Below are 10,090 nucleotides of genomic sequence, written 5' to 3' on the forward strand. Positions count from 1 at the left end.
AATAGGATTAGAGAGAACCTCCCATCCTCTTCTTCTAATCTCTTGTCGGATCTCCGGATACTCGCTCTTTTTGAGCTTAAAAGGGACCTCAGGGATCTCCTTTTTCTTGGCCACAACTTCATAGAAGTGGTCTTGATGGACCTTTGAGATGAATCTCTCCATCTTCCATGACTCAGAGGTGGAAGCAATTGCCTTCCCTTTCCTCTTTCTTGAGGTTTCTCTGGCCTTAGGTGCCATTGATGGTTATGGAAAAACAAAAAGCAATGATTTTACCACACCAAACTTAAAAGGTTTGCTCGTCCCCGAGCAAAAGAAGAAAGGAAGTAGTAGAAGAAGAAGAAAATGGGGGAGATGGAAGGAGAAGGTGTATTCGGCCAAGGGGGAGAAATGATGGTTGTAATGTGTGAAAATGGAGTAGTGTTGAGGGGTTTATATAGGGGTGGGGGGGAGGTTAGGTTTCGGACATTAGGGTTGGGTTTGGGAGGGAAAGGATTTTGAATTTTGGAGGTAGGTAGGGTTTATGGGGAAGAGTGGATGGATGTGAGTGGTTAAGGGTATTTGGAGAAGAGAGTTGTGAAAAGGTGTGAAGAGGAGAGAAGAAGAGGTGGGGTAGGTGGGGATCCTGTGGGGTCCACAGATCCAGAGGGGTCAAGGACTTAGCATCCCTGCTCCATTTAGGCATGCAAACGCCCTTAGAAGGCATGTCTGGCGTTAAACACCAGCTTGCTGCTTGTTTCTGGTGTTTAACGCCAGCTTGATGCTTCTTTCGGCGTTAAACGCCAGTTTGATGCTTCTTACTGGCGTTTAAACGCCAGTAAGTTCTTCCTCCAGGGTGAGCTGTTTTTAATGCTGTTTTTCATTCTATTTTTGATTTTTCAGTTTTATTTGTGACTTCACATGATCATCAACCTAAGGAAAACATAAAATAGCAATGGAAAATAAATAAATATAATTAAATAACATTGGGTTGACTCCCAATAAGCACTTCTTTAGTGTCAATAGCTTGACAGTGAGCTCTTATGGAGCCTCACAGATGTTCAGAGCATTGTTGGGACCTCCCAACACCAAACTTAGAGTTTGGTTGTGGCCTCCCAATGCCAAACTTAGAGTTTGACTGTGGGGGCTTTGGTTGACTCTGTAGTGAGAGAAGCTTTTCATGCTTCCTCTCCATGGTTACAGAAGAATATCCTTGAGTTTTAAACACAAGGTTGTCCTCATTCAGTTGAAGGACCAACTCTCCTCTGTCCACATCAATCACAGCTTTTGCCGTGGCTAGGAAGGGTTTTCCAAGGATGATGGATTCATCCTCATCCTTCCCAGTGTCTAGGATTATGAAATTAGCAGGGATGTAAAGGCCTTCAACCTTTACTAACACGTCCTCTACTAGTCCATAAGCCTGTTTCATGGATTTGTCTGCCATCTCTAATGAGAATTTGGTAGCATGTACCTCAAAGATTCCTAGTTTCTCCATTATAGAGAGTGGCATTAAGTTTATGCCTGACCCCAGGTCACACAGAGCCTTCTCAAAGGTCATGGTGCCTATGATACAGGGAATTAGGAATTTACTAGGATCCTGTTTCTTTTGAGGTAAAGTGTGCTGAACCCAGATATTCAGTTCATTAATGAGCAATGGAGGCTTGTCCTCCCAAGTCTCATTACCAAATAGCTTGGCATTCAACTTCATGATTGCTCCTAAATACTGGGCAACTTGCCCTTGAACAATGTCTTCATCTTTTTCAGAAGATAAATAGTCATCAGAGCTCATGAATGGTAAAAGGAGGTTCAATGGAATCTCTATGGTCTCTATATGAGTCTCATATTCCTTTGGTTCCTCAAAGGAAAACTCCTTATTGGTCAGTGAACGTCCCAGGAGGTCTTCCTCACTAGGATTCACGTCCTCCTCTTCCTCTCTGGGTTCGACCACACCAAGTAAGGTTATGGCCTTGCACTCTCTTTTTGGATTCTCTTCTGTATTGCTTGGGAGAGTACTAGGAGGAGTTTCAGTGACTCTTTTACTCAGCTGGCCCACTTGTGCCTCCAAATTTCTGATGGAGGACCTTGTTTCATTCATGAAACTTAGAGTGGCCTTAGATAGATCAGAGACTATATTTGCTAAGCTAGATGGATTCTGCTCAGAATTCTCTGTCTGTTGCTGAGAGTATGATGGAAAAGGCTTGCTATTGCTAAACCTGTTCCTTCCACCATTATTAAAGCCTTGTTGAGGCTTTTGTTGATCCTTCTATGAGAAATTTGGATGATTTCTCCATGAGGGATTATAGGTGTTTCCATAGGGTTCTCCCATGTAATTCACCTCTGCTATTGCAGGGTTCTCAGGATCATAAGCTTCTTCTTCAGAAGATGCTTCTTTAGTACTGTTGGATGCAGCTTGCAATCCATTCAGACTCTGAGAAATCATATTGACTTGCTGAGTTTATTCTGAGCCAATATGGCATTCAGAGTATCAATTTCAAGAACTCCCTTCCTCTGAGGCGTCCCATTACTCATAGGATTCCTTTCAGAAGTGTACATAAACTGGTTATTTGTAACCATGTCAATGAGTTCCTGAGCTTCTGTAGGCTTTTTCTTTAGGCGAATGGATCCACCTGCAGAATGGTTCAATGACATCTTAGATAATTCAGACAGACCATCATAGAATATATCCAGGATGATCCATTCTAAAAGCATGTCAGAAGGACACTTTTTGGTCAGTTGCTTGTATCTCTCCCAAGCTTCATAGAGGGATTCACCTTCTTTCTGTTTGAAGGTTTGAACATCCACTCTAAGCTTGCTAAGCTTTTGAGGAGGAAAGAATTTGGCCAGGAAAGCATTGACCAGCTTTTCCCAAGAGTTCAGGCTATCTTTAGGTTGAGAGTCCAACCATATTCTAGCTCTGTCTCTTACAGCAAACGGGAAAAGCATAAGCCTGTAGACCTTGAGATCAACCCCATTGGTCTTAACAGTATCACAGATCTGCAAGAATTCAGTTAAGAACTGAAAAGGATCTTCTGATGGAAGTCCATGAAACTTGCAATTCTGTTGCATCAGAGAAACTAATTGAGATTTTAGCTCAAAATTGTTTGCTCCAATGGCAGGAATTGAGATGCTTCTTCCACAGAAGTCAGAAGAGGGTGCAATAAAGTCACTAAGCATCTTCCTCGCATCTCCACCATTGTTATTATTTTCGGCCATGTCTCCTTCTTTTTCGAAAATTTTTGTCAGATTTTCTCCAGAGAGTTGTGCTTTAGCTTCCCTTAGCTTCCTCTTCAGAGTCCTTCCAGGTTCAGGATCAGCTTCAACAAGAATGTTCTTATCCTTGTTCCTGCTCATATGAAAAAGAAGAGAACAGAAAAGAAAATATGTAATCCTCTATGTCACAGTATAGAGATTCCTTATATGAGTATAAGAGAAGAATAGAAGAAGGAAAAGATAAGAATTCGAACACAGAGGAGAAGAGTGGGTTCGAATTTTTGAGTGAAAGAGGGGTGTTAGTAAATAAATAAATAAACAGAAGGGGATGAGAGAGAAGAATTCGAAAATAAAATAAAATAAAATAAGAATATTTTTGTTTTTATTTTAAATATTAGTTATAATTCAAAAATACGAAAAGGAATAAAATTAAAATTAAAATTTAAAATAATTAGTTAATGAAAATAAATTTTGAAAAAGAGGTTAGTGATTTTCGAAAATTAGAGAGAGAAAATTAGTTAGGTAGTTTTGAAAAATATAAGAATCAAACAAAAAGATAAGATTAAAAAGATTTGAAAATCAATTTTGAAAAGATAAGAAGTTAGAAAAGATTTTGAAATTGATTTTGAAAAAGATGTGATTGAAATTTATTTTGAAAAAGATTTGAAAAAGAAATTTAAAAAGATTTTATTTTTGAAATTAAAGTTGATTACTTGACTAATAAGAAATTAAAAGATATGATTTTAAAATTCAAAGATTGAACCTTTCTTAATAGGCAAGTAACAATTTGAAAAATTTTTGAATTAAAACATTAAATGTTAGTGAGATTTTCGAAAATATGAAGTAAGAATAAGAAAAAGATTTTGAAAATCAATTTAAAAAAATTTCAAAAATATGTAAAAATAAATGAAAAAGATTTGATTTTTGAAAAAGATTTGAAAAAGATAGAATTTTTAAATTGAAAATTTGATTTGACTCATAAGAAACAACTAGATTTAAAAATTTTTGAAAAAGTCAACTCAAATTTTCGAAATTTATTTGTAAATAAAGGAAAGATATTTTTTTATTTTTGAATTTTTAATGAAGAAAGAGAAAAACAATAAAAAGACTCAAAACATGAGAATTTAAGATCAAAATAAGAAATCCATACAAGAACACTTTAAATGTCAAGATGAACATCAAGAACACTTTGAATGTCAAGATGAACACCAAGAACTTATTTTTGAAAATTTTTAAGAAAAGAAACACATGCAAGACACCAAACTTAGAAATTTTCAATGTTTAGACACTAACAAATTGAAAATGCATATGAAAAACAAGAAAAGACACGAAATATAAAAATGCAAAGATCAAACAAAGAAGATCATCAAGAACAACTTGAAGATCATGAAGAACGTTTTGCATGAGTTTTCGAAAATTTTATGAAAATAAAAAATATGCAATTGACACCAAACTTAAAAATTGACACTAGACTCAAACAAGAAACATCAAATTTTTGGTTTTTTTTTTTATTTTATTAAAATTTTTTTGTATTTTTTTCAAAAATTATTTTGGGAATAACGAAAAAGAAGAAAGATTTTTTTTTGTATTTTTTGAAAATAAAAGCTTAAAAATAAAATAAAATTACGTAATCTGAGCAACAAGATGAACCGTCAGTTGTCCAAACTCGAACAAACCCCGGCAACGGCGCCAAAAACTTGGTGCACGAGATCGTGATTGTTCTTTCCTTAGTAACGATGCTAAAAACTTAATACGCATGTTCATAATCTTAGTTCTTCTTCACAACTTCGCACAACTAACCAGCAAGTGCACTGGGTCGTCCAAGTAATAAACCTTACGTGAGTAAGGGTCGATCCCACGGAGATTGTCGGTATGAAGCAAGCTATGGTCATCTTGTAAATCTCAGTCAGGCGGATTCTAATGGTTATGGTGAATTGATAATTAAAATATAAATAAAATGTAAAATATGATAGAGATACTTATGTAATTCATTGGTAGGAATTTCAGATAAGCGTATGGAGATGCTTTGTTCCTCCTGATTCTCTGCTTTCCTATTGCCTTTATTCAATCCTTCATACTCCTTTTTCATGGCAAGCTGTATGTTGGGCATCACCGTTGTCAATGGCTACTTCCCTTCCTCTCAGTGAAAATGGTCCAAAATGCGCTGTCACCGCACGGCTAATCATCTGTCGGTTCTCGATCATGTTGGAATAGGATCCAGTGATCCTTTTGCGTCTGTCACTACGCCCAACACTCGCGAGTTTGAAGCTCGTCACAGCCATCCCTTCCCAGATCCTACTCGGAATACCACAGACAAGGTTTAGACTTTTCGGATCTCAAGAATAGCCGCCAATAATTCTAGCCTATACCACGAAGACTCTGATCGTAAATCAGCAGGCTAAGAGATATATGCATTCAAGCTTGTTTTCATGTAGAACAGAAGTGTTTGTCAGGCACGCGTTCATAAGTGAGAATGGTGATGAGCGTCACATAATCATCACATTCATCATGTTCTTATGTGTGAATGAATATCTTAGAGAAGAAATAGGCTTGAGTTGAATAGAAAAACAATAGTACTTTGCATTAATTCATGAGGAACAGCAGAGCTCCACACCTTAATCTATGATGTGTAGAAACTCTACCGTTGAAAATACATAAGAACAAGGTCCAGGCATGGCCGAATGGCCAGCCCCCTAAACGTGATCTCAGAACGCACAATTATTCAAAAGATTATCCAGAGATATAAAATAATTCACTAAAAGTAGTTTTTATACTAGACTAGTAACTAGGGTTACAGAAAATAAGTAAATGATGCAGAAATCCACTTTCGGGCCCGCTTGGTGTGTGCTTGGGCTGAGCATTGAGTTTTCATGTGTAGAGGCTTCTTTTGGAGTTAAACGCCAGATTGTAACCTGTTTCTGGCGTTTAACTCTGATTTGCAACTTGTTTCTGGCGTTTAACGCCAGAATAGGGCAGAAAGTTGGCGTTAAACGCCAGTTTGCGTCATCTAAACTCGTGCAAAGTATGGACTATTATATATTGCTAGAAAGCCCTGGATGTCTACTTTTCAACGCAATTGAAAGCACGCCATTTGGGTTTCTGTAGCTCCAGAAAATCCATTTCGAGTGCAGAGATGTCAGAATCCAACAGCATCTGCAGTCCTTCTTCAGCCTCTGAATCAGATTTTTGCTCAGGTCCCTCAATTTCAGGCAGAATTTACCTGAAATCACAGAAAAACACACAAACTCATAGTAAAGTCCAGAAATGTAATTTTTATTTAAAAACTAATAAAAATTTACTAAAAACTAACTAAATCATACTAAACACTATGTAAAAACAATACCAAAAAGCGTATAAATTATCCGCTCATAAGCGGGTTAGGATTCTAGGACCGCCTCACTAGGCGGGGCGGGGCGGGCCAGCCTGCCAAAGGGCGGGCTTTTGGCGGGACGGGCTTCCCCGCTTGCCACCCCTAGGTATATCCAATTTTGGAACGTAATATTCCGTTAACCCAAACGTTTTTTGTCACTGTAAGGACCCAATTAAAACAAAAAAATTGGTATAGGGACTCAATTAAAAGGAAAAGAACTATAAGGACCTAATTAAAAATTCGGACAAACTATAGGAAGTAACAGAATAATTAAACCTAAAAAAAATTATTATTACCTAAGTGAAGTAACAAAAAATTAACTAAATTAAAATTAAAAAAATTCAACTAATGCGAGAACCAACCTTAGGATCAAGTGCTCCTGCAATGTGCTGCCAAGTTCGATTTAGTATGTTGATGTCCACGGAACGTATTTGCATCATTGGAAGTAGTCGGAAACTCATAAATCTGTCCAAAGCACTTCAAAAAACTGCAAAATGACAAAATTAAAATATGCACTAAATATCTTGTTTGCAGTGAAAGTGGGATACTTATAAATATATCTCTTCCTCATTGAAAACGAGATATATTCGGTATAAATCTCGTATCTTATTCTAATTGTACACGAAATATGTTATGTATTTTTTTCAACGCATCTCGTTCTCATTAAGATCAAAATACATTCTTAAAAAAATTCGTCTTTCGTGTACACGTACATGAAATATGTAATGCAGGGAAAACAAATGATTTTATTTGTGTTTATATCTGGAAATTTTTTTTTTATTTTATTCATTTAAAAAAATTCCATTGACCCCTGTAGCAAAAATACAAAGACCGTTTACTCGAGAAAAGCAATTATTGCCGTGGTCAATGAGTAGAAGCAGGTCTCACATCCTCTTAGACCTCAAATCTTCTTCCTTGCATGCTCTATGTTTTGGAATTTAGCCAATGCCACGCCCTGCACATGCACTGTCCTAACAAACCTTCAGCACTCCAATTTCATAAAATAGATACATAAATGTACCTATATTATTTTTAAGATATTTTTTTTTATTAATATCATATCAGTAATATCATTTATTTGACAAATAACATTCTTTGATTTCTTTCCATTCATCTCAATACAATAAGGACATGTTTCTTGTAATCGCGTAAATTAAAATTATCTAGGAGGTAGCATATATTACTCTTCCCGATCCGCATAAAAAAATATCAGTCATTCTTTATCTAAAGATTTGTGTAGTAATATAAATCATTTTATTTGCTTCAGTATATTTTGGAGCGTCGTATTTGTATCTTCGTTCATTAATTGCAGAAGTCAGTAGACACTTAAGTATTAAAAATGTTCGACATTAAATTAATTTAAATGCACTAAACATTCTTGAAGTTCATTTGTCTTTGCATTTAAATCGATGGGATAAGAATGATGAGGTAACAATAAAAATGAACAGAGATTTTTTTTTTTAATGAGTCTAACCAGCAAAATTCTAAAAAATGAGTGTACTGAAAAGAAATCCCAAAAAAAGAAAACATTTGTTTAGGACTTTAGGTAATTAAAATTCAAAAAGGTGACAAATCAGATCAGACTTCATTCAAACTTCAAAATTTAAAAGAAAAAAAAAAAGGAAGGTAACAGACTAAAAGAGAAGCAGGTATATTAGTTGTTCTCACTTTCTGAGTGTCACTTTTCATTTCTCTTTTTTAGTTTCACCACTAATTCAAATTAAAAATTTAAAAATTAAAATAAGAAAACAAAGCATTATCAGATTTTGTGCCACGAACTTTTGTTTTCAGGGTTCCTTTCACTCTGCTGAGTTGGGCCAAAGATAATTTCTACATGGTTTTGTTTCTCAGCAACAGTAAAGCGAAAACAAAAAGCTTCACAGCGAAGAAAAATGGAGACAAGGGTTCCCTCCTTCTACTTCTTCCTCTTTTCTCTCTCATTACTGCTACTTCTTCTCTTCCCTTTTTCTTCAGCTCAGATGCCAGGTAAACCTGATTACTTAACTATGCTCGTTCTTCTTCTTCTTCTTCTTCTTCTTCTTCTTCTTCTTCTTCTTCTTCCTTAACTACCCTCGTTCTTCTTCTTCACCCTTTTTTTCTTATTCTGGATTGGTTTCTGTAAGGAATATTAAGTCTGTTTTTTTTAACCCGATACTAAAAGTAATATTTTTTCGGTGCTTTGAAACCAACCTCTGCTCTCTGGCATTGTTTTTTTTTTTTTTTTTTCTGGTTTGTTAATATCATTGTAGTTCTTCTTCTTTACTATGTTTTTCCCCCCTATTTTTTCGTGTTTGTTTCTTTTAATTTTTCAAACTACTCAGGAGTTCAATGATTTTTCATTTTTCTTTCAGTTCTGAAGGTTAAATCTTTCTAGTGTGCCATTTAAAGTGTATTTATATTAAAAATCTTGTTAGTTTGCTTAAAAAGATTCAGGAAATCTTTCAGCATAAATAAGTTAGATACAAAAGGTTAATGGTTAAATCATGTTTTTAGAGCTGTTAAATTAGTAGTTAGCAAGATATAAGTAACTTAATTAATAATGGCGATTAAATGCCAAAGTAGAACCGTTATTAATCCTCAATTATGAATAATGAACCTTCTTCTATGAAGATTTTTGGTTCTTGGAACACGGTGGTTTTTCTAGATCATAAGATCGGCTAAAAATCTAAAATCAAGTTAAATGATTCATACTGCTAATTTTTCAAGCCTCTGTTAATTATTACTGTAACAAACTTCTTCATTTGTCTCAACACTAAATTTTTTCTTTTTTATTTTTAGTAAGAATTAATCTTATGCATTATGTGCATAATATTTACATGGATCAACTTAGTAAATTGGTTGTGCATTTAACTCACTTCAGCTATGCTGTTCTTTGGCGACTAAATATGACATGTTAATAAGCAGGTTTCATAAGTTTGGACTGTGGAGGTAACGAAAACTTCACTGATGAAATTGGTATCGAATGGACTCCTGATGACAAACTGACTTTCGGAGAAATAAGCACTATATCGGTTGTGAATGAGACACGAAAGCAATACACAACGCTTCGACACTTTCCGGCAGATTCCAGGAAATACTGCTACTCGCTTGATGTTGACAGTAGAACAAGATACCTGCTGAGGGCATCATTCTTGTATGGGAACTTTGATAATAACAATGTTTATCCGAAATTCGACATTTCTGTTGGAGCAACTCATTGGTCTACTATTGTTATATCTGATGCTGACACTATTGAAGTGATAGAGCTTATCTTTCTGGCTACAAGTCCTACAGTTAGTGTATGTTTATCAAATGCAACAACTGGGAAGCCGTTTATTTCTACACTTGAACTCCGGCAATTCAATGGTTCTGTTTATTATACAGAAATCGAGGAACAATATTACCTCAGTGTCTCTGCTAGGATCAATTTTGGTGCTGAGAGTGATGCTCCTGTCAGGTATTGACCCAACTCTGTGTTGAATCATATACTATTTTGCAAAAGTATTTTTCTAAATGCGGTCGTAAGTGTATGACAAAATATACGTTGCAATATGA

The 10,090-nt window shown here is 35.5% G+C and overlaps 1 protein-coding gene across 2 annotated transcripts in view; it reads left to right on the forward strand.

Moving 5' to 3' along the window:
- LOC107625232 (probable LRR receptor-like serine/threonine-protein kinase At1g67720) overlaps window positions 8,260-10,090 on the forward strand; it is a 6,716-nt gene continuing 4,885 nt past the window's right edge. For both annotated transcript variants that reach the window (XM_016327812.2, XM_021115768.1), the window contains exons 1-2: window positions 8,260-8,542; window positions 9,461-9,992. In XM_016327812.2, coding sequence (XP_016183298.1) covers window positions 8,449-8,542; window positions 9,461-9,992 — 626 coding nt within the window. In that variant the 5' untranslated portion in view covers window positions 8,260-8,448. The remainder of the gene's footprint in view (window positions 8,543-9,460; window positions 9,993-10,090) is intronic.

This window comes from Arachis ipaensis, chromosome B02 (assembly GCF_000816755.2).
Source record: "Arachis ipaensis cultivar K30076 chromosome B02, Araip1.1, whole genome shotgun sequence".
NCBI lineage: Eukaryota > Viridiplantae > Streptophyta > Magnoliopsida > Fabales > Fabaceae > Arachis > Arachis ipaensis.